The sequence below is a fragment of the Ambystoma mexicanum genome, chromosome 7q, assembly GCF_040938575.1.
Source record: "Ambystoma mexicanum isolate Mex_15411 chromosome 7q, UKY_AmexF1_1, whole genome shotgun sequence".
In the NCBI taxonomy this organism is placed as follows: domain Eukaryota; kingdom Metazoa; phylum Chordata; class Amphibia; order Caudata; family Ambystomatidae; genus Ambystoma; species Ambystoma mexicanum.
Genome location: NC_090941.1, coordinates 753,055,072 through 753,080,398, shown reverse-complemented (window position 1 = coordinate 753,080,398; position 25,327 = coordinate 753,055,072). Strand labels below are relative to the sequence as shown.

Sequence of the window (25,327 nt, the reverse complement as noted above, 5' to 3'; positions counted from 1 at the left end):
TGAAAGTCTTCAATAGTGTATTGCAAACTGAAATTGGTCCAGGCCATGCTGAGGGACACTGATTGTGTAAGAGGAAGAATCTGAGCCCTGCTGAGGGGGATCCGGGGTGAGCCATGAGTTACCCGAGAAGAATATTCTCTGAACTTTGTAAAAAGGGTTGGATCTGAGCCCGTAATAAAGGATCCAGAGTAACGATCATGATAAAAAAGGAATCTATGCCTGGCTGAGGGGGATCCAGGGTGAATCACATGAATTGAATACTTATAAGAGGAAAGGAAATGTGTGTTTTGTGTTGGTGCATCAGACCCTCTGAATCAAAAGACTTTGTAGTAAAGAGACTTGGCCACAGAAGACCCTGATGTTGGTAATGGAACTGTATCTTCGTGCCGAAGAAACCAGAGTGTATGCTCTGCTCGAGTGAATTGCCTTTTCCCATGCTGAAAACGTGGGGAAGGGAGGCCAATGGCTTGAACATCCTGATTATATTGATGTGACCACGTTTCTTTTTCATGAACACTACCCCACACTATTTGTATTTAGTGGTAAGGATTGGTAACTTTTATTTTTTAGTATAGGCCCTTTCACTTTGACCAAACTCCTTTAGGACTGCATTATTATTATTTGATGGTCATAGCTCGCTGCCATCTGTAGATGTAGGGTTAGATAGGCGTTTACTACCCCCTTGTTGAAGTTCAATAAACACCCTTGACCTGTGGTCACTTGTCTGTCTTACTATTGATACTGTCTTCCTGTTGTAAGGAAGGCATGGTATCTGTCAGGAGGCGGTGTCCAAGGTTGCAAAGGGGTCTGATGCACCCTGTATGGAGGGCTTCAGTGAAGGCTGTGCCACAGCGAGCACACCTACTTGAGGTCCATTCCTCTATTCTTCCAAGCTCCTCCATTCAACACGCCAGGGCCTGCTTACCTATTATTTTGTTTGCCTGCGTTCCCCTGAGTTTTCCTCCACTGTTGGGCTACCTGTTTTCCGCTGTGCTACCATAGTAAAGAAAATACTTTTCGAGGAACCTTATTTGTTTGGGCTTCCCTTTGAACAACCTCAGCGCCCTGACAATTTCCAGATACTACACTGTTTTGTTAGGACTTTTTGTTTTTTCGTAGTTGCATGTGATTGTAACCACGGAGTTCCGGTCCCTCAACTCCGTTTTGATTAAGACACAAAAGCAAAATTTTGGTTACTGTTTCTCTCATGCGCCCTTATGCTTTGAGAAGAAAAAGTCCTCCAGACTCTCCTTCTCTTGATTTTGTAAAGGATGGATATCTTTTATTTAAACAACTTAATTCTACTCTTTAAGTTGCCCTTTATGATTACACGCGTTTCGACGAACACATAGTCTTTTTCAAATCAGGGCTAATGCTTCCTGTTCAATACTCATATTGCTTTAGTCTGTCTCTATTGTTGATAACGGGTTTGTCATGGGTTAAATCCCTGTGGCCGTGTGTCCTGTTCCAAGTGTTTCAGAAACACTAGGACCACTTGGAACAGGACACGCGGCCACAGGGCGAGGTCGGATGCACTGCAATTTTTTCTCCAAATCTTGTTTGCCAATGGTTCTTCTGTTGAGGTCTAGTTATTTTGTGTACCTAGCTGCAGAAGGTTTAGACTTGGTGCGTTGCTACATTGGGGCATGGCAGTTGAAGTTGGTTACAAGGGTGGTGTTGATTTGTTGGAGAAGCGAGTCGCAGTCCTAGTTCGTCTGAGATATATTGGCCTATTTGAGATGGAGGTTGGAAGGTCTTCCATGAGAGCTTCCTCAGAGACATGTTTGGAATGATCTGAAAGTTTCTTTGCAGGTTTCCGATGGGTGTGCTTGCCTGAGGTTGTGCGAGTGATGTCAAAGGAGATTGCCAGATTGCCTGACCAGCCAAGCAAGTTTGGAGAGAAGGCACAGGGGTGGGGGGGGGGGGGTTCATGGCATTGATGAAGAGGCTGAGGATATTTTTTTTTTCCTGTGTGTTGGACCATTTTTGTGCTCTGTGATGGAGTCAAGAAGGCAATATAGCTCTTCTTTCATGGACTTTGTTACTTGGTTTCCTGGGATGCCCAGGATGAAGTCGCTGAGGAAAATAGTTTTGGCAGATGAAAATAGTGCTGGAGTTGGGTAGTCTGTAGATAGGGTGGAAGATGACGCTGTTCATTGGGGAGAGCAGAAGTGGCTGAGGTTTTCAGAATAGATAATGGTAGCAGTGTGTTAGGTAGATGGCCATATTAATTTGTGAATGATGGCGAGGCCTCTGTCCATCTTGTTTGGACCGTCTTTGTAGAAAACTGTTGATGTTGCATATGAGGATGTTCCAGGGTGTGCGTGGAGGTGGATGTCGTTATGGTCTCAGTAAAGTCGTCGTGTGTGGGAATGAGGTTGGCGATGACTGCTGGGCGGTTGATTGTAGAACAAATGTTGGACAGCCTCTATTTTCGTGTAGTCCTGGATCTGGTCTATGATGACACAGGTGAATTTGCTGCGAGGATGCTGTGATGTGGTTCTTAAAGAGCAGTTTAAGACATATTAGTGGGAGCTTACCTGATGTTTTAGGTGCCGGGGTTCTGATCCTGGGTTCTGAACAGGCCCAAACAGAAATTGCCCTTTCAAATGGATTGTGTCCTCCCACGTATTCCTCATCTGTGATATTCGATATCCAGCTTCAGCTGCTTCTGAAAAAAGAAAATCGGCAGAGGGCGCTGTGCTTCGATGCAGTTGACTCAATGTCCCTCAATCTCCCTCAAAGGCCTCCGTCTCGAGGATGATGTCATCGAAGGTATATATGGCACCCGCAGCGCTTGTTGGCTTCAGTTCTGTTTTTCCGAGTACGCTTACGCTTTGAGAAACTACGGTGCGCTTCTTTTGTTCTAACTACGCAATAATGTCTTCCTCAACACCTACTACCCCGACGACCGGGTTCAAGAAGTGTCGGGACTGTGATTCTAAGATGTTAACCGACCCACACTGAGTTTGTCTGTGGTGCCTCGGCTTGCTTCAAATGCCAGTCAATGACCAGAAAAGCTCTGAAGGAGCAAAAGGGGAAATTGGCGGTAGGTAGAAACCCCCAAAAAATCCCATCAACTACCCCGTCGAAGAAACCTTCTTCCGATGAGCCGAGAGGCGAATATCCTCAAAGGAAGAAGGTTAAAAGATCAAGGCCGAAGAGTGGGTTTCACCACACCTCATTGTCGTCAAGGAAGTTGAAAAAGAGGCACCACAGGTCGCCTACTTCGACTTTGTCGTCAGACATCTCCCCTGAGCGGGTATCTTGTCACATGAAAAGCTCCACACCTGCCGAATGGGAAGCATTTAGATCTGAAAAGTATATTTCAAAAGCAAAAACCCTCGGCAAGCCATGCTCCACCCGCACCTTCCAACAAAGATAGTAAGGAAAAGGCTCGAACCAAATCCTGCACGCCCTCGAGCCCGGGACAAAGGCCAGATCCCCACCAAGAGCCGTCGAGGCCTTGACTCGAAACTCATTGAAGGATCATTTGAGCCGTAAGTCCAAACATAAGTCGAGCTGGGGGTTGTTGACAACATCGATGCCAAATGCACCCTCCACACCGGCGGCACCAGCTGCACCCTCGACACCGGCGGCACCATCGATGCCTGCCTCGCCATCGACGCCGGCTACACCCTCGACGCCAGCCGTGCCGTTGACACTTTGAAAGCCAAAAAAGATTTTGTTGACTCCTCGAGCGTCGAATTCACAGTTTAAGTCTTCGATGCCTATCCCAGACAAGACCTATATTCCTTTACCAAGGAAAGATTATTTCAAATCTCTCAACCCAATTTGAGGAAAATGAGCCATCAGACAATGATGTGCTCTTTGGTCTTCAATTTGGTACACCAAATGTGCCTGAGAGCTTTATTTTGGAAGAGTCTAGATTGAAAGATCTTTATGATAATTTACAAACGGCCAGTGTGGTAGACACCTCACCAGAGCTGGATTTTGGTACACCTGAAGCCGGTGAGCATGCAGATGCTCCATATAGACAACTAATGTCTAAAGTTGTAGACTATTTGTGGTAGAGTAGGCCTCCCCTTGAACAGGATGATCTGACGGAAATCCTTGATAAAATTCCACAAATGTATCCTATTTTACCATTTCATATCACAGGGTGCCAGGAAATTGGGAGACGCCAGAAACTAATCCGGCAGTAAACAAAAACCGTGTCAAAAAATTCTGCCCTTCCAATAGTGAACCCGACTACTTTTCAAAACACCACTACTTACCAAAACACCCTCACTACAGAGAGTCTTGTGGTTCAGGCAGCTACTGCAACTTCCAAACAGGCAGCTTATCCAACTATCCCTCCAGATAGGGATGACAAGAGAGTAGAAGGATGGGCAAGAAAAGTATTTTCTGCGGGAAGCATGGCTCTTTAATCAACCAACTCCACATGTGCCCTAGCAAAATTCTCTTTACCTCTATGGAACTATATTTCCATGGCGGCAGAGCACAGTCCCGAGGGGAAGGAAAGAGACTGGTTCTTGGCTATTGTAAGAGATGGCAAGGAAACCATGTGTGAGTCTCTTCAATCTAGTCTGAATTTTGCTGACAGCATCAGCAGAGCTATGGCAACAAACACAGTAATACGCAGATTTGCTTGGTTGAAGAAGTCTGGATTTTCGCCGGATGTGCAATCCAGACTCCTCAACATGCCGTTTGATGGGTCTCACCTTTTTGGCAACAAAGCTGACGAAAAGCCTTGAGTTTACTTACCTCAAAAGCAGCAGCAGGGGCGTAGAATACACACAAAATCCGGAGGGGACAGGGGACACCCTTGGGACTTTTCTACAGACCCAACATAACCCAATCCAAGCCGCCAGAGGGCCGAGTTCCAATCCTTAAAGCCCTTTAAATGTACGTGTTGTTTGTTCTTAGGTTAATTAAGAAAAGAAAAATAAATGACAGTTTTAAAAAGTCACATTTCCAATAAATTGAAAGGAAATTATATTTCATTTATATCGCGTTCGTACACAAGTGTTTCAGATTGTAGATTTCTCATCAACAGCATAATACTTAAAGCTAATTTTAAACACATTTTCAGCAAAACAGTGTTTAAAATAAATTATTTGTGCACTACTAAAACTAACCTTCAAACATTTGATTTTACAGTACTATTCATCTTTTTGAAGCTCTCAATGTAATTGTTGAAAGGAGGCTTTGATATTTTGTAATTTATTGCATCTTTGCATCCTTTAGAATACATAGCACATTATTTTGCTATTGCTTGTATTTCTACCAGATTCATGATATCTTTGTGTATTGTAGAGCAATATGATTCAGTCTTTTCTGAGATGTACTTGAACGCAGTTAGTTGTTCAGTTGTCGCAAAACACAAACACTTCTCTCAGCCTGACGAGCAGAAACTGGAAAAGTTAAGAGGATGTGCAGTAACTTGCCCTTTGCAAAGAAAGCTTTGTCTCGGAAGATTCCTTAGAACAATATCTCTACCAGTTTTGGGACTGAAGAATACTTGTGGATGCTTGAGAAGCTTGTCATTTGTGTAGAGAGGAGAACCTATTTGATTTATAGATATTTAACAATAATTTCAGAGCTTCTGATTTGTGGAAGGGTGGAATGGAAGAGTTCAGAAGGGGGCATAAGGGAGAGTGAAAGAAGGAAGTAGTAGACAGTAGGATAGTTGCTAACAAATTAGTGTGAGAGTGGTGGAAAAAAGATGATCAGGGATGGGGAGCATTTAAGAGGGAGAGTGCGGTATAGCTAATGTCCAAAAAAAAGTTTATAGATCCAATTACTCACTTGGCTATTACCATGCCTGTTGCAGCATTTTAGACTCGACTTGGAACAAGCACTGACAAAGCAAATAGTGTTGGCCTGACGCATGCTAATTACCAGCTATTTCCATCATAGGCTGAGAAAATAACACAATTTGTCCGGTATGGGCATGATGTGCTCTGGTTCTCGCACCATGTACCATATAGAGCAAACTTCTACTAAGTAACGCAATCAAAAGCCCAAGTACTTACAATTCCAAAGTTTTATGATCAAAATACAAGGTACTTGTACCATCACTAAGTATTGCCTTCAATACATCAGGTTCTTGCACAATTACCATCCAATGCCCAGATACTCAATCGATTATCGAGGCTATGCAAAATTAGCATAGTAGAACCAGTGTCCATGATGTCCAGTTGGGAGGCAGTGCCAAATTCCATTATGTCCAGTTAGCGAAGAGGTTCCTGGCTATATTATGCCCATTTAGCATAGCAGTGCAAGATCCGGTTTCACTCTTTTATGTTAATGCAAGGTTCCATTATATCCATTTAGCACAAAAAGGCCAGATACCAATATGCCACGTTATCATATGCAATGGCAGATTCAAATATGTCCAACTAGCATAGTGATGTCTTATTACATTATTTGTAGTTTTCACAGTAGAGCAAGATAGCTTTATGAATACCAGCATAGTAAGCCCAGGCTTCAGTATGCTTGTATAGCACTGCACTTACATATTCTGTAGGGGGCTGTATGTGTGCGGTGCAGTCGGATGTATGTGTGTGGTGTTGGGGGCAGCGGGAGTGTGCAGTGCTAGGGCACTGTATGCACAATGGGGTGAATTGTGTGCATTGCTATGCTGCGGGCAGTGTGAAGTGTTTTGGAATGCTGTGTGTGCACAGTGTGGTGATGTGTATGCACAGGGTTTGGTGGTGTGGCCATACAGTGCAGTGGGGTGGTGTGTATGCACAGTGCGATGTTGGGTGTATGCTCAGTGCTGTTTGGTGTGGATGTGCATTGGCATGTATGTGCAGTACTGCATGGGGTGTATACGCAGTAATGGGCAGTGCTGCCTATGCAGTTCTGGCAAGTTTATTGCCAAAGCATATTTGGGCATATGTTATGCCTGCTTCATACTTTACAATTAAAGGAGTTTCTTAATTTTGACCACATCACAGAATGCATGTCCTTTTAATTTATGTGGGCTATGTGTTGATTGGTGGTTTGGTGCACATCATCCTATTGGATGGGGAAGCACCTGCGTGGGTCCGCCCACGCATTCGGTAATTAAGAAGAAGAAATGCATTCAAGTGCTGATCTCACACTTTTTTTATTTTTTTTGAAGTTCAGCAAAATTGTAAACAAGCACTGGCAATGACAACAGTTTGGGCATTTGTGTAGATATGGGAAAGGTACTTGCTGTAGTGGTATTAACTGGCCATTAATGGCAGCAGGTGCACAATTGCGTGATGACCTGGGCATCTAATAGCAGTGCTTGACAAATGCCAAATACTTCTACAAAAGCCAAAATTGTTGGCTTTACCAATGCTTGTTTTTCATAGGACTTCAATGAAGGACATGCATAGTGATTAAAAATTCCGAGTGGCTGAAGGCAGACTTGGTTAAGACGTTTTTATTACACGAGTTGCATGTTTACTGCTCCAATTAAGCAATTGACTCTCAGAAGATTGCTTTGAAAAAACATTGGCAGGCACTTTGAGTGCAAAGTTCTGATGGCAATTCTTGATTAAAGCAAGCTCAAAGAGTTCCCCTGAGGAGGTCGTTTCAGGTGGTGAGCGGCAGGAACCGGGTGGAAATGGCCATAGAGATTAGCGTGGCCATAGACAGTCAATGGATGGGCAAATAACCAAACGACACCTACAAACTTTGTGTCCCTCCTCATATGCAACTGCTCCTTAGCTGTACACTAATACGATGGTTTTGGCTTGTAGGTGGCACAAAGCCAAGGGTGGGTCATTAGAAAAATTCCATGCATCAGATGCTCAAAACTTTTTTGGTGCAAGTGAGATGTGCTAGCGCATCTCCTCACTTGAACCAAAAAAAGGAGAAGCCCAATTCACAAGGGTCATCTGAATGAGTGCAACCTAGATGCACTCATTCATATGCCTGTTTTCCCTCCATTTGCGCAAATAAGATGGCGTTTCAGGCCATTTAAATGTCTTCAAATGAGGATCATCCCCCTGCGCCTTTTGAAAAGCGAGCAGAGAGGAGACACAAGTGTGACAGCCCCTGGAACTCCTGAACAAAGGCCCAGAGGATCCAGACAAACACGAAGAAACAACCAATCCCACCAAACTGGTACACACACAACTCGCACACCTCACCTCCACTGGACCGCCAGGAAAAGAATCCAACAATGATGCTCAACATACAATCTATGGCAAAACACCAAAATGGAAATGTACGACCTTGTTAGCAAAGGCGGCATCAACGCCCTCTTCCTCACAGAAACATGACTATCAGACAACTGTAAATTAATCGCTCATGAAGCTGTACCCGGCATTAATAAACTAATACAATCTAACAGAGGAGGGAGATTAGGAGTAGGAGAAATTTCAGTGGCACACAAAAAGCAAATCGGATCGACATATTTACCATCAACAGACATAGAAAACTGCAAATCACTCTTAGTCAACCGCAAACTCAGCGAACAATCCAACCTATTCTTCCTGGTTTGTTTGTTTATTCACTTCTAAAGCGCACCAAACCAATAGGTAACAGGGCGCAGCAATAAAATAATGCAAAGCTTACAAAGTTACAAATTTGTACAGGTTACAATATAGTGCACGGAATCACAAAATAACAGAGTAAATTACACATAACAATACCGATAGTGTAACATTTTTCAACTGGGAATTTAAGAGTGGTGGTAGTGTGCCGTGGCCTGGAGGTGGAGTGGGCCAAAGGGCTAATGCGGCGTAGATGATAGGGTGACTATGGGTCATTGGAGATGATGTGTTTGATAGCGTTCCTTCTAAAGTCCTTATCTAGAGACTGCCCACCTACAACCCCAACTTCAGCCCAAAATGTACTAATGCCATTGCCAGCCTAGCTGTAAATCATGACGACAAAATCATGCTGGGAGAGTTCTACATTTGGTTTGAAAGATAAAAACAAAAACAAAACTAACTCCATCAGCGCACTCCTGGAAATTCTCCATTTCAAACAAATGGTGAACGGACCCACCCACAGAGCTGGACACAGCCTCTCTTCTACCGCCCCATTGGTACCAATCATCTGGAGGAACCATCATATGATCCCATTCACAGTTGGAACACCAACCCGTATTATACCCACAAACATAATGCAACCGATGACAAAAGAAACTGGAAAAGGCTTGATCTAGAAACTCTAACCCAACTAATAAAAACTGCCAAACCAGATTTCTCTCAACTACATGAAACAACACCAATCACTGTTGAAAAGAACCTTCACACCTGGATCACAGATTAATTGTACCAATTGGCACCTTTAAAAACCCACACCAAAAAAATAGTAATGGCTATATGGTTCACAGAAGGAATTTGACAACTCAAGAAAATAACCCATAAACTAGAAAAGACATGGCAAACTACAAGCAACTGGAAAACAATACCTGCCAAATACAAATGTATCCATACAGATTTGCAATCTTCAAAGCCAAAAAAGCACATTACGCTGCAGGAATCCAATCGGCAAAAAAAAACTAATGGAAATGTACAGAATTATCAAGGATATATAAAACCCAACCTCATTCAGTAACGCCATACCCTTGCAGATGTTATTTGACAGTATTGCGGACAACCTTAGAGCAAAAATACGCTCATTCCAGCAAGCCATAGAGACATCCAGTAGGACAAATAACACCCTCCCAGAAACCAGATTCCCAAAACCAGCGCAAAATGTACCCAATTCAAACCAATAAGCGATAAAACTTTCAGCAACCTACTGAAAAATCATAGGGCCAGATTCCCCAGTGACCCATGCCCACTGGATATCTACAAACAGCTACTCACCCATAAAACACCAGCCCTTTACACCTGACTGCTTATGATCCTATCCCTGAACACTGGAATACTATACAAATTATCCAAAATCGACCACTATTAAACCACTCTTAAAAAATGAGACAGTAAAAATAGATGACCCCTGAGAACTACAGACCTATATCTAGCCTACTCCATCCGGCGAAAATCTTGGAGAACCTCTTGTACAAAGAACTACTCAACCATGTGTAATCCAGCAGACTACTTGACCAATCCCAGGTTGGTTACAGACCGATGAGAGGAACTGAATCAGCACTCCTCTACATATGGACAAACCTAAAGATGAATGGCGACACCACCACCCATTTTGCCCTCGTACTTCTGGGCATATCGACTACCTTTGATAAAATCAAACACACATTACTCAAAAGACTGAAAGAAGCAGGTATTCAAAACACAGCACTTCAATTGCTGAAATCATTCCTCACCAATGCAACTGAAAGAACTTACCACCCTCCGTTCACATCCAATACAAAACACGTCACCTGTGGCATACAACAAAGATCAAGCCACTCTCCATCAATAGCTACATGCCCCCCCCCCTAATGAAGCTCATACAAACTCATGCACTGACATATTACTATCACGCAGAAGACAACCAACTCATTTTCAAGATGACTATGAACAGCGACCCTGACAATGCCCTCAATAAATGCCTCCCGGTATGAATACCTGGACGACATATAACATCCTTAAACTAAACCCAAGCAAAACAGAAATAATGGTAACCCATCACAACAACAACCGAACACAGACCTCTCTCACCTGTCCCTCATGTATCGGACTCAACCTGAATCGTCAGCCATGACAAAAAAACCTGGGAATCCTCATGGACAGTGGTCTCACCTTGAAACCACAGGTCAAAGCAATAGCAAACAAATAATTCTACCATCTTCGACTAAGAAGAGGGATACTCCCTTACACCTTCTTCCCACACCGTACCTCGTTATCGTCTAATTTGTATTATCAAGAATAGACAACGCAAATAGCCTCTACCTAGTAATGCCTGAACACCTCATCAAAAACGACAGCACATCCAAATCACAGCAGCAAGACTACTCCTGAGACTAAGTACAAGAGATCACCCCAGCCCTAAGAATTCTACAGTGGCTACCAGTCAAACAAATCAATTTCAAATCCCTCTGCATTGCCAATAGATCGCTACACAGACAAGGAGTCAAATTCCTCCAAGCAAAAGTCCCCCAATACCAACTCAGAAAATCCTTAAGTTCTGCTGCCAACCTACAAATAGAAACAAGACACTTTGAGAAAACTAAACTCTGAGAAACTGCTTTATCCATTCTCATAGTCAAACTATGGAACTTGATCCCGAAGGAAATGAAGACAGCAGAAGGCCCCCTAATCTTCTGAAACTGCTTATAACTTGGTTATTCAATGAGCCGAGATAAAACAGATAAACAACCACCATACAATGATCACCCTGGGCAGGCCATTTCAACCCCATATAATGTCCAAACCATAGGCAGGCGCCTACACCCCCATACAATGTAGAAACCACATCCACAAAGGCATAGAAACGCTAGCCCAGAGGGACAGAACCGCGAAGACCCCTACAACTGAACACTCCTCAATTCTCAGATTGATGTTTCAAGAAACACGCACACAAGTTTGCATAATGGATCAAGAGGACCCAGGAAACCAAATATCCCCTGGACAACACTGAGCCCCTTTAGATAATTACCAACCCCAGTGACAGCTAACAGTCCCCTACACAATAGGTTCTACCACACTGATCTATTTCCTTCATTGTAGTCTCGCCCCACCAGTGCAATTCTTACCTCCCGCTAATGCAAAGATGAATGCCCTACAAAAATAAAAATAGCATAGCTGCGTAATATCCAGAGACCACCCAAAACCCTACTAACCACATCATCTTCTCTACCACCCTCTGTCACCACACATCTGCCACCCATACCCAGATGGCTAGCGAACCATCCTGCTAAACACCCAAAACAGCACATTACTCTCAAACTAACTCAAAAACCCCAACAGCCTCCAACACGCAACAACACAACGGCTGGACCCCGCACATTCGGAAACAATAAGCATGCAGTGTACAAAGTGTACAAAACAAAGCACACCCAGAAAGCACACATGCACAGACTCCAGTCACTCATGGTTCTATACGCATCAAACCACCCCACTTTACCTTACAGATCCACTAGAGCGCCTGGAGATGATGGATATGGCAGCAGTGCGCAGTATAAATCATCTCAACATAACACACCATTTCCATCCCCCAAACAGGAATGGAAATGTTTTTTTTTCTCTGAGCATTTCACAGAGACTCGCCCTTTAATGACCCGTCTCAGTGAAATGCACGTGCAGCAATCACGTGGTTGCTGGAAGCCTGACATACATTAGTGTCGGAAGCGCACTGCAACACTAATGTATGTAAGGGGGCTCAACAGAAATGCTCAGGTGACTTTGCAAATAAGGTGATCTGAGCAATTTTGAAAACAGCAAAAATGAAATGAGTGCTTTTGCTGCGCTCCTTTAATTTGTGCTGCTTTTCGATAATCTGGCCCAATGTCTGACTATACTATCCCATGAGCAAATAATGATTCAATATTTCTCCTAGTTGGAGAAGGAAACCGTCAAGTTGAATTCTCTGCTAAACTGTTTATTAGAAGGTGACATTGTGCATAGTAATATTTTATCATAAATGCTTTAATACATTACACAGTCACATACATTTTATTTGTATATTAATACTTGTTTTGAACTCTGAACTATACAAGGCAAATGTTATTTTGTGGACTTACCACTCAAATCTGTTCACTGTCTTTGAAAAGATGCTCTGCAGATTTTCATGGATGGTTGGGCTTTGCTTTGCAACCTCTTACATAAAGGTGGGAGGGGTTGTGACAGCTGTGCATCCACTCACCCCCTACTCTACTGATACACTGACCTTACTGAGCAGGTCATTGGAAGGTAAGCAGTGTCTGTATATGTTTCAAGCATTGGGAATAAGAAAGGAACATTTCTAAAAATAAATGCTCTGCACCACAATTGGACAAATAAATAGCTTTTAGTTTCCCTTACTCCAAATTGTGGGGCGGTACATCATATATGCCCTGTTTCCCCTGCATGTCCTACGCCCAAGGGCAGCAACCAAATCCTTAGGTGCCGCTATTAGGCAGCCTCAGCCTTTTCGCTCCAGTGGACAGCCTTGGTGGGGCAGATCTTTTCGCACTACTCAGTTGGAAGAACGAGAGGAATGGCTGGTCAAAAAGGCCAAAGAAGATTCTCTCGTGGTGGACAAGGGAGAGGTGCGAAGCCCACTCAACCAGGGGCATCCTTACCAACAGCCACTGCATCAGCCATCTCAAAACCTCTCTGGCGTCTTTAGTCACAAAACACCAGTGGGAGGCAGGCTGTCTCGGCATCTGAAAGAATGGTGAGACATTAGTTCGGATGCTTGGGCATTGGAAACCATAGCCCACAGATACTGCCTTCCTTTAATTCAGAGACCTCAGAACCATCTACGGGGGAGCCACTCTTTGAGGGTTCCAGATTTGCTCCTTGTGCAGGAAATGTTGACCCTGCTAGAGAAAGGCGCTATAGAGCCTGTGCCTGTACCGGAAAGGAACAAGGGATGGTACTCTCCTTATTTCCTAATACCCAAGAAGGACAGCGGACTGAGACCCATCTTGGATTTGAGATACTTGAACATGTTCCTCAAAATTCAAGATGGTCTCACTTTCTCAAATCCTTCAGGCCCTCCAACTCCAGGACTGAATGGTGTACTTGGACCGTCAGGATGCTTATTTTCATGTGCCAATCCAACTCAAGCACAGAAATTACCTGAGGTTTGCCGTTGGCGGTTCTCATTATCAGTTTCGAGTTCTGCCATTTGGGCTGACCTCCGCCCCAAGGGTTTTCACCAAACTGATGGTGATGGTGGCAGTGAGTCTCAGAAGAGGGGGGATTCACTTCTATCCCTACCTGGACGATTGGCTGATCAGGGCGCATTCTCCCAAACAAGTCCTGGATCATCTCAACGTCACCTGCCACTCTGCACAGACTGGGCTTCTCCCTCAATTACAAGAAGTCACATATGACACCTTTTCAAAAACTCCAGTTCATCAGGGCTGTTCTGGATACATTCGTGGGAAAGAGCTCACCACCCGAGGTGAGGGCTCAAGACATTCTACAGATGGTTTCCAAATGTCAGAGTGCCCAGCGTCTCCCGGCCTTCGATTATTTTATTTATTTATTTATTTATTTATTTGGTTGCTCGGCACCAGAGGCTCGCCTCAGAATGAGATCCCTTCAATGAACCCTCTGGACACAATGATCCCAGTTTTCAGGAAACATGTCAAACCTACTTCAGGTTCCAAGCAGAGTTGCACAGAATCTTCTGTGGTGGGCCTGCGAGGACCATATTCTGAAGTGAGAACCTTTTTGGCAACCATGGCCGGAGATAACAGTAGTGATGGACACCTCACTCACGGGGTGGGGAACCCACACCAATGATCTGACAATCAGCAGTCTTTGCTCCCCATCGGAGTCCAAACTACACATCAATCTTTTGGAGCTAAAGACAATCAGACTTGCGCTGAAGGCTTTCATGCTGCTGTACGGGGAAAGAATGTCCCGATAATGACGGACAACACAGTGGCCATGTACTACCTCAACAAGAGAGGTGCTGTAGGGTCACTACCACTGTGCAGAGAGGCAATGCAGCTCTCGTACTGGGCAATTCAAGAAGGAACCTCTAGCGGCAGTTCACCTAGCTGGGGAGGAGAACATGCTGGCGGATGCTCTGAGCAGGCAGATCACGGTCTCCCACGAGTGGGAACTAGCTCAGGAAGTCCTTCAAGAGATCTTCACCCTTTGGGGAACCCCTCAAGTGGATATGTTCGCAACCAGTGTCAACCGGAAATACAAACTGTACTGCTCCAAGGAATTTCCTCCAAGAGGAGCTCTAGGGGACGCATTAATAGTGGATTGGGAATTTCCACTCCTGTACGTGTTTCCTCCTGTCCCTGTCATTCCTCACGTGATCAGGAGATTACGAAAGTTCGGAAAACACATTATCCGAATTGCCCCGCATTGGGCTAGGAGGACGTGGTACCCGGACATTCTGGACATGTCCATCTGCCCTCCAATACGTCTTCCACTAAGAGGACCTTCTCTCATGAGAGGAGGGTCGGGTTCTCCATCCAGAGGTCAAGACACTCAGCCTTCATGCATAGTTTGTGAGATGCTGAGATACAAGGATTGGAACCTCCCGGATGACGTAATAGAGATTTTGTTTTCGGCCAGAAGGCCCGCAACAAAGTGCTTATACCGTTGCCGTTGGAACAAATTGTGCAGCTGGTGCAAAGACAAGAATGTAGACCCTTTTCTAGGCAAAACACCAGAAGTGTTATCTTTTCTACTATCCTTAGCCAATCTGGGGCTCCAGGTTGAAACAATTAAGGGCTACTTGGCAGCGCTATCCAAGTGCTCATCAGAAGAATGTTCATATTTCAAAATCCCACTGGTGACACAATTTCTAAAGGCACTCACCAGTGTCCGTCGCCCAGGCCCCCACCTCAACCCCCCCCCCCCCACTCCCCCTTCCCCACATTTACTTTCCAGGTTCTAGTTTGGGACCTTAATCTTATATTAACATTTCTAATGTGTGCAAGCTTTGAACCTTTACATTCATGTCTGTTAAGGTTGTTAACATTTAAAACTATTCTCTTGGTAGCATTAACTTCAGCCTGTAGAGTGAGTGAATTGCAGGCACTGTCAGCAAAGCCACCCTTTACTATCTTCCACAAGAATGGGGTTGTTCTGAGGTTTAAGCCTTCATTTTTACACAAAATCATTTCTGATTTTCATGTAGGGCAGCAAATTGTATTGCCCACTTTCTATCCTCCACCTCATCCTGGCAAAGAGGAGGAGAGATTACATAGATTGGGTGTGTGCAGAGCTCTGAGCTTTTGCCTAGCTAGACTATCCAAACTTTGTATTGCTGATCAGCTTTATATAGGCTATACAGGACACAAACTGGGTCAGGCTGTGACAAAACGGACCTTATCCAGATGGATCATTCTGGCAATTTCAGAATGCTGCAGACTAGCGGGCAAGGATCCTCCAGAAGGATTGAGGGACCATTCCGCCAGGGGCATAGCTACCTCTACAGCTCTGCAAAGGGGTGTACCATTCAGAAACATTTGCGAGGCAGCTATGTGGTCTACTATTCACACGTTCACAAATAATTACTGCATTGAGTCTTCCATCGGTCAGGATGGAAGCTTTGGAAAAGCGGTCCTCCATCGGGTTCATGCAAACCATTGAAAACTAAATTCTTACTCCCTCCACCAAAACACACTGCTTTGGGAGTCTATCAAAAATAAGGAATACGTGGGAGGACACAATCCATTCGAAGAACAAGTTCCTTACCCCTGGTAACGTTCTTTCGACTGGATGTTCCTCATCGCCCTCCCGACCTACCCCACAGTAGATTTTCCCATACTATTACAGCTTTCACTCCTTCAAAGCTTGGTACGGTGAAACCCGTGGTTATGCGGGTAGTTTTTACTGTAAGAAAAATAGAACTGAAGCCAACGGGCGCTGTGTGTGCCATACATACACCTTTTGATGAAGTCATCCTCGAGACGGAGGCCCTCGAGGGACATCGAGTCAACTGCATCGACGCACAGCGCCCTCTGCCGAAAAAGATTTTTCAAAGCAGCTGAAGCTGGATATCGAATATGAAAGATGAGGAATACGTGGGTGCAACATCCAGTCGAAACAGAACGTTACCAGGGGTAAGTAACTTTTTTTGTAGCCTGCCTTTACAAGTCCAAACAGGAATTGCCAATTTCTTTTTCAGCCCTTTGCTTCAGATGCCCGGGCTAGAGGCTCACTGTGATTTAATAGGGAAGGAAGAGGCAAGGCTAAGCATGTGGGTGGGCCAGAGATCCACTTGCACCAGCTGTCCAACTTTCAAATCCTCATTTACTTCATCTGAGGACGAGTCTTGGTTCACTCCTCGGAGATCTGGCCTCTCTTGTGAGCCCCTAGTGTTGAGTGTCTGAGGGGTGGTAGTGTTCCTCCTATGTTAAGCGTTGCATTTAGCTTCTGATAGGCGGTCAAAGCCCCACAGCAGGGTTCCTCCTGTGTTTGTAGGGCCTGCAGTGGGTAGAAGAGCAGGTCCATTATGTCCCATGGTACTGCCCCTGTCATGACCTTATCATTAGCAAGTCCTGTCCAGCGTCCCCCTCACAGGAGCCCCACCAAGTGGAATGCAGGGCTGAAAATTGGGAGTCAAAATATGCCTTCATCGAATCCAGCTGCTGCTAGAAAGGCATAATGCTATCTAGGGCGTCAGATCACTCCCGTCTTGTCTACAGACTACACAGTGTTCAAAGAACTGATGGCCAAATCTGAATCATGTTTACATTCTTGGACGTAGCCATGGTCGCCCAAGCAGGAGGTAGCATTGCTTACTGTAAAGAACACTGACCACCTAATTTTCCACAGAGTACATGGTGCTGAGGTCATCAGCTAAGATGGGATATTAGTAAGGGCCCCTGAAACAACAATAATAAAATTATGTATTTGTAAAGCTCCAACTTTGTTTTTCTGATCTACTTCACTTTTTTAAATGCACATTTTCCAAGAAGAGTTATTTGCTGGTGCTAGTAGGTAAGGCGGGGAGTGAGCTTTGGGCCCTGTGGAGTTCTTGCTGTGTTTCTACAAGACCTATCTTCCACGCATGGAGCAAAGGGGGCTCTCCCTGCACGTATGAATTCCTGAGGAAGGGGTCTGGAAAAGCGTACCGTAGTCAAATGGAGAGGGCCTGCAGTGTAAGTGGGCTTGGCAGTGGCAGTGGGTGCAACACCACATCAGTAGCCCACTTTGGTAAGCCACAATGGTTCTCCCGTGGGGTGCCTGGCGCCTCCTGAAGTCTAGCTGAACGAGAGCTGGGAACCCGGCTGAGCAAAAAGGGCACACCAGCACTTGGGCAGATGGGCCAGATAGGAAAAACACTGATAGGACATAGCCTCTCCCCTGCCCAGTATCCCTAGAGCAGGGATGGAAACCCTGAATAAAAGTAAGAGAACATGTTAAGCGTACAAAACATGCACTCACAATTAAATGAAGAGGGAAGATTCCTCTGTTAAGCCAACACATAAGCATAGCATTAAGTCATTGCCAATACCAAAGACTGAGCAAAGGCAAAAACACTTATTTGCTGAAAGTGCAGCAAAGAAATGGGATTTGTCAAGGACAAGATGTGACGTCATAATGGACCTTGCCATAGGATTGGACTAGGAATCTTACTGGTTAGTGTTTCAACTGTTTAGAAATTCAAAGGGACTACTCGAAGAATTCTTTGTGATGTAGATGTACTGTTTAAATTGTTACTTTTCTACTGAAAGGAAGTGAAGCATAAAACTAGCCTCCAGGTCTTGCCATAGGATAGAATAATCTTTTATTTTTAAATATTTTTCTGATACCCATTTCTCACCTTCAATCTTTTTTTGCTTACTGTAGCGTCGTATTTATGCAAACAATTAAGATTACTTTGCAGAACTACCCTAAACCAAGCAGCACAAAGGTCAGGCACACATGACACAGCGGGATATTATGTTTTTTTTAGTTAAAGGTTTTTGACGTTGTCACTCATAATATAGCTTTATAGACCGGGTGAGGGGTCCATATTGCGGGATAATGACCGGCAACTAAGTTATGGCATGAGGCGAAGCAGAGGGACATAAGTTGGAGAAGGGACATTATCCCAAGCGATAATGACCCCTTTCTGAAGTCTATAAGGCTATTTGCATATGCTGGTAATAGAAATACTTATTGTTTTGGTGGTGAAGTAAAACATTGTGCTTTAAGATTTAGTGAAGTAAATGAATGAACTTAGTAAATTAAATGGGTTTTCAGGGTTCACAAAATCTACTAGCCCACTAGCATTGGTGAGTAGTTTTTATGAAGGGCGAGCACCATTTGCAGAATACTTGACCTTGCATGCGAGTATGGGGATGTTAGAAACTTATTTTGCATTTACTGCAAACACACTTTGTTTGAATAAACGGGCAAATGCAAGTTTCACTGGGCATGTTTGGCAGCATTGCACCAAATATGAAGTGTGCTTATGGCAACACGCACCATTTTACCTAAATATGTTGTCACCAGTCACCTTAGGGAGAGTGCATTTCTCTTAGGTCGAGTATGTAAACTAAGGAACTCGCCCTGCAGGCTTAGTTTCATATTTTATAATTTGCAAGGCCTGGGTTTTATTTTGTAGAATTTAAAACACGTTTGTCTACAAAAAAGGTATTTTAATTGCAACTTGGTTGAACCGAAACAGATTTAAAATGAGCATGCGTTAAGTGTCATGTAAAAGTAAACAGTTTGTCAATAAGAAAGTGAACGCATTTTCTAATGTTTTATCTTTCCTTTTTCTGTGTTCATTATTGTTGTGCAGATTACAAAAGGTACTCCCAGTGAGGAGTGTCTTGTTGAAACACAATCTTTCCTGGATATTGCTTTGTTTCACTTTATGCTTCTGAAGAGCGAATGTTCAGAATGAAGTCAATACCAGTAGTTATTGACTGCACTCTTAACATTCTAATTGGCTGAGAGGAGGCCAATAACTAAATGTCCATGTGCTAATAACTAATAATGTAAGCAAAAATGTTTCATGGGACCACCGCTTGGTGCCCTAAGTTGAAAATTACACACACACACCAAATTTAGGAGATGTCTTACCAATATCATATACCATACATTGTACTTATTATGAGCCCAAATCCAGACATACATTGATGTTGAAGAGTAAAGTACTTTAAAATGTAGTATGGGAACCTGAGAAACACCCCAACATATATATTCATAAAATATTGCAGTTTCCAACTATCATTAGTTTTGTGTAAATCAATTAGGTGTTTTAACGAAAATATGAACTGTGCAGAGAGATTACAGTTTGTCTCTTGGAAGGCAAGTTAGCTTTTTAGAACACTTCATTCAAGTTACCCTTTTTTTCTGTCTGTTGTGTAAGAGACCATTGTGCTCAACTTACACTTCGGCTGATTAAGTGTTTTTGTTTTAGGAAAACAAATATAATTTTACTTTGAGAGGTCTAGAAGATAAAACTCCAAGAAAAGACTGTTTTCACTATGTAATTAAGGTCCAGAAGATGGAGATTGTCCTAAGCGTATGCAACAGAGTCTCAGCCCGTCCACACTAGGGTGGACTGCTCCGATTATAAAGTTGACTCCAGCACAAGCTATTAAGCTTTTGTGTGGTGAATTAGGAAAGCGTTTTTCAGAAAATGATTCAATTTAGCCCTGTGAAAGGTTGAAAGACGTGTTGGCTTTTTTATTTTGTATGCATAGCTAGAAATAACATTTGCATTTGTATGCAAACTGGTTTATTAAAACCTTATCTAAAAATCCTTCATCGAAATTGGCATTGAATATTGATTGGGTTATTATAACACAATTGTTGTTTGTTCTACTAATTATCCATAATTGAAATTATTAGGTGGGTTTGGTGCTGGAGTTGGATCTTCTAGACCTCTTGTAACATTCAAGACTAGGAGTTTGAGGCTTGGATTGATCCTTTGTGCTTTCCAGCTTGCCAATCACATTTATTCAAAATTGTAGACTCACATCTAATATTAGGTGGTGTAGCTCAGCCTTCAGTGTAACCTCACCTTTGACTCCATTGTAGTTTTGCTTTGTACAATTTGTAAGAGATTTGGTGATTATTAAATTTGACTTCTCTTTAATCTGTCCTCTAATGCTAACAGGGTTGGTTTAAAGACGCAACCAGAGTCAAAATGCCCTGAACTATTGGCTAATTATTGTGACATGTTGTTAAGGAAGACACCACTTAGTAAAAAACTGACCTCTGAAGAAATCGAAGCAAAGCTTAAAGAAGTGGTAAGTGAGTGTGTGTATAAATTACTTTTAGTGCATTTTAAATCTCCTGAATTTGTGCACTTGAAGGGATGTTTGTTTTATTGTGGTGCAGTTTGTGTATTGTTGGTGTAAGCATTTTGCTGTTTGTGAATGCACCTAAAAGTGAGGTCTTGGTTTAAATACATGTATTTTATGTCCCACTAATATGTTTGATGGTAAATGACTTCTGGACACTAATCTTCTGTATTTGTTCCTGTATTGTGACTTTTTAGGGTTCTTTTAGGGGCTGAAGCCTGCTGTACTGATCCCAGACCCTGATCTTGTCTGCTCCTATGGTGGTGCCACGCGACTTGGCAGGGTCCTGGGAGCCTCCTTGCTGCTTTACTGCCTGCCTTGGCAGTTGCAGGAAGCCAAGAGGCCTCCCTCGAAACCGGGGTTCTTCCGTCCTCGCAAATGCGAGCGGAAATGCAAGTCATGTGATTTACATTTTTGTTGGGTCCTTTCCTCTACTTCTTCTCCCTTGAGCGCGGACCGGGCTATAAAGCCTTGGGAAGTGCATTGCATCACCATTCTCGCAACAATCGTAGTTCCTGGTAACTCAGAACCCGTGCATCCAGTTTCTCTTAGTTCAGGTATTTAATTTTAGGTAATTAGCTCAGGGCCTGTATCATTCATTGGTGTTCCTTGAGGCTAGCAGCCACTTATCCATAGGTAAGGACACTACTGCCAGAGACTTGCTTTTGTCTGATAAAACTACTGCCCTGCCTGTATTACAATCTAGTTTATCATGTCTCCTCCAGAGGGGGGATGTCATGTAGCACTGCTGCTCGGGGTAATTCCTTACATAGGTTGTTCCCCAATCTGTGGGATTTATTCACATGGGTTGGGGGTTAGCGTAGCCTCCTGGACTTCCAAGGGATCACCAAGTCATCACGCTTAATCTGACAAACCTAACGGATTGTGAGAACCTTGACTCCCACCTGAGTTATGGACGCTGTTTTAAAGGATTTAACTTCTGCAGTAAAGAAGCTTCAGGTAGAGGTTGCTACATCTCGTCAAGAGTATGCCGTCCTCTTTCAGCCTATGACTGCTCTGCAGAATTCTATGGAACCGTTATCCAAAAAAATCCTTGCCTCTTCGTTCCCCCTGGGGGTGCAGAGGGGGCTGCTTCGTCTCGTTCTGATAGTAAAACTGTTCATGACCCGGCCACTCTACCAGCTCTCAGTGCAGCTCCAAACATCCCATCTGCTCCCATGCCTCCTAAATATGGAGGAGATCACAAAGACTTTCAGTCTTTTATGACCTTATGTCAGATCCATTATCTCAATAGACCTGAACTATACACCTCTGACCAAGCAAAGGTTTCATTCATATTGTTGAATATAGAAACAAAAGCCTTAGCTTGGGTCACACCCTATGTAGATGAGAATAGTCCTCTTTTAAGCGATTGCAACCGCTTTCTAGAGGCCTTTCCGAAATATGTTTGACCGTCCGTGTACGACTCAAGCTTTTAAAAACATATTATTGGACATCTGGCAAGGAAATGGGGATCTCGTTTCCTATATGTCTTTCTTTAAAAGTCTGGTTACACAAACTGGATGGCCCGAAGTCTCTAGGATTATCATCTTTTGCAAAGGTCTGAAAGAAGACATCAAAGACGCTCTTAGGTAGTGGAGCTCCCCAATAATCTGACTTCTTTTCCTTGGTTATCCGGATCAATTATAGGGCCTCAGAAAGAAACAGACCAGAGAAGGGCAGAATTCACAAGGATTCCTTCCCCAATGGGAATAGGATGCATCTCTCTCTGAATCCGAACCAATGCAGTTGGGAAGTACCCGGGCCCTGTATCACCTGATGAAAGGGAACGACATCGGCACTTGAAACTTTGTTTTTAGTGTGGAGACCCAAAGTGTCCTGAAAGAACCCTGTTTCTACAGGAAAACATCTGGGATCGACCACCAACCCTGACCTACCCATTGCGGACACGTATGTCAGCGCAACCTCCAGACAGATATTTACTGACATTCTTTTCTCTGTCCCCTCTCCAGATCTATGGACTCCTCGTCCTTACTCTCCCTCCTCTTACATCCTCACCCATTAATGGTGGCACTAAATGTGAAGTCCTCTTGGCTGGCTTCACATCATCCAGGTGTATCATTAATGTTTATCTCACTGGCACTATCTTGGTTCAGGGTCCTCATCCCAACCTCCTCCTCTTTGACGGGTGCCTGCCATCCCTCATTAACTTCCTCCCCACTCCTGCTACTCCTTCTTCCTCTCTCTCTGCCCCCCCAAACCTCCTCGACTGGTGTCCCATGTCCCTGTTGTACCTCTCAGAAAACCTTCAACGGTGGAGATCTCCTGCATCTTGCCAAGCTTAATGCTCGTTCTGCCATCAAACACTCCTCTGACACCTGCCTACTTCTTGAAGACCTTGACCTTGATATCCTTGCTCTTACTGAGTCATGGTTTAAGTCCAGCTCAGTCACTGCTTTTGGCTCCCTTCTCCCTGATGGCTATAAGATCATCTCCAAGCCTCGCCCTGATGGTGCAAGCAGTGGGTTTGCTCTTATCTTCCCTGATTGGGTCCCTTTTTCCCCTCATACTCACCCAGCCTTACTCCTCCTTCGAGAGCCTGGTTTGTAAGTTGGTCATCTCTCCCACCTCCTCACTGACCATTGCCACCATCTGGCTCTTCCACCCTGTTCCTCTCTGAATGGGCTGATTTCTCCTCCTGTCTCTTCACTACCACCTCTAAACTCCTTCTCAGTGGCGATTTTAACATCCACCTGACTCCTCAATCACTGCCTCCACTCTCTTCAATGACCTCTCTCCCTCTCCATTCTCCCTTCTGGTGATACTCACTTGGCTTCATCCACACTGATCTTTCACGCTTCTCCCCACTGACCACCCCACTCCTGGTCAGACCACCCTCTCCTCGCACCTGGGTCCTCTCTGCCCTCTGACCACGCCTCCCTCAGCAATGCCTACCTCGTTCACGAACACTGTCAGATGAAACGAGTGTCAGTTGCTGCCTTCGCATCTACCTTCATCCTCCCCTCGCACCACTACAAACGCTATCTCCGACTCCGCTCTCAGCAACCTCCATCTTGCCATTACTAATACCCTTGACATTCTTGCCCCAGTCATGAGGATCCGTCTGAAACATGCATCTAAACGTAACGCTTGGTACGACTCCGAACTTGCAGCTCTGAAATGCAAGTGCAGAGCTGCGGAGCGGAAGTGGCAGACCTCAAGCTCAACCTCTGACAAACTGGCCTGTAGCCTGCTCCAAAGGCAATACAGACTCTAAATATGCACCAGGAAAAGAGCCCACATCCAGGCCTGTTTCTAGTCAATCCAACAAGACGGCTGAACTCTTTAAAATCTGCAGGAAACTATCCAAACCCTCCGCAGTCTTCTCCTCTCCTCTTCCCTCCCAGGCTCTTTGCAACGCACTGGCCTCAGACTTCACTGCAGAAACTCAGGACATCCTGTGTACCCTTGCGTCCTTCTCCCATTCGCCCATCCCCTTGCCTCCTATGGCCTCCCTTGCTCCCTCTGCCTCTCTCGCTCCTATCACACCTGAGGAGGTCACCAGAGTTGCCTGGTCCATGAAAATCTCCTCCAAACAGGTTTCTGCTTGCTCCTCCAGAACAATATTGTCTCCCTTGCCCCTGCACTCGCTGATATCTGCAACCACTCTTTTGCTACTATATCTTTTGTCCTCCTCACTCAAACACTCCCTTGTGTGCCCTCTCCTGAAAAACCTTCTGCAGACCAGACTTGTCCAGCCAACTACCCACCGATATCTATCACACTCTTCCTTCGGAAACGCCTGCAGAAGCTGGTCTTTCCCCAACTGACCAAGCACACTGAACTAGTTGGTTGTTTCAATGACCACCTGTCTGGATTCTGGGCATTCATAGGCACGGAAAATGCTCTTCTGAACACCTGTGAGGAACTGCTCGCATCTCTTGATTCTCTCTCCCTCCAGCTGTTCTCATTCTACTTGATCTCTCATCTGCATTTGATACGGTCAACCAATCCATCCTCATAAACTACTGCATGATAACCGAGGTATCGCAGAGCGGGCACTGCACTGGCTGACCTCCTTCCTCAGTGACTGTCCGCTCCAGGTTATTCTGTGCTCTTTTTCCTCACCCACTGCTTTCTCCACCTGCAGCGTCCCCCAGGGCTCCAACCTTTCCCCCAGGCTGTTTAACAACCACCTTGCTCTGCTTGCACACCTCATTTCCACCTTTTCTCCAAACTTCCAGTGTTATGCAGATGACACAGCTCTTCTTCAAACTTTCCTCTGATCCTCTTCTTACTTCCTCCATCACTCCGGACTGCCTATCTGCCATCCAGTCCTGGTGTACTTTCAATTATCTCTGCCTCAATGCCAGCAAGACTGAGTTCCTTCCTATCGGGACTCCTGCTCTTTCTGTCCCTCACTCTGGTCATCTTCTATGGGCTCTCCCCCTTCTTCATCTGAAGCCAGAATCCTTGGAGTCCTCTTTCACTGCTCTTTCCTTCATCCCTCACATTCAGGAACTTGCCAAGAAGTCCCACTTTCAACTCCACCTCCTCAAAGGAATTCTTACTTTCCTCACCTTTCCCCAGAAGCTCAAT

At 44.4% G+C, this 25,327-nt stretch overlaps 1 protein-coding gene across 1 annotated transcript in view; it reads left to right on the top strand.

Moving 5' to 3' along the window:
* Positions 1 to 25,327, top strand: part of CUL5 (cullin 5) — a 1,916,374-nt gene that overhangs the window by 1,192,398 nt on the left and 698,649 nt on the right. The window contains exon 12 of the mRNA XM_069640617.1: positions 20,581 to 20,713. Coding sequence (XP_069496718.1) covers positions 20,581 to 20,713 — 133 coding nt within the window. The remainder of the gene's footprint in view (positions 1 to 20,580; positions 20,714 to 25,327) is intronic.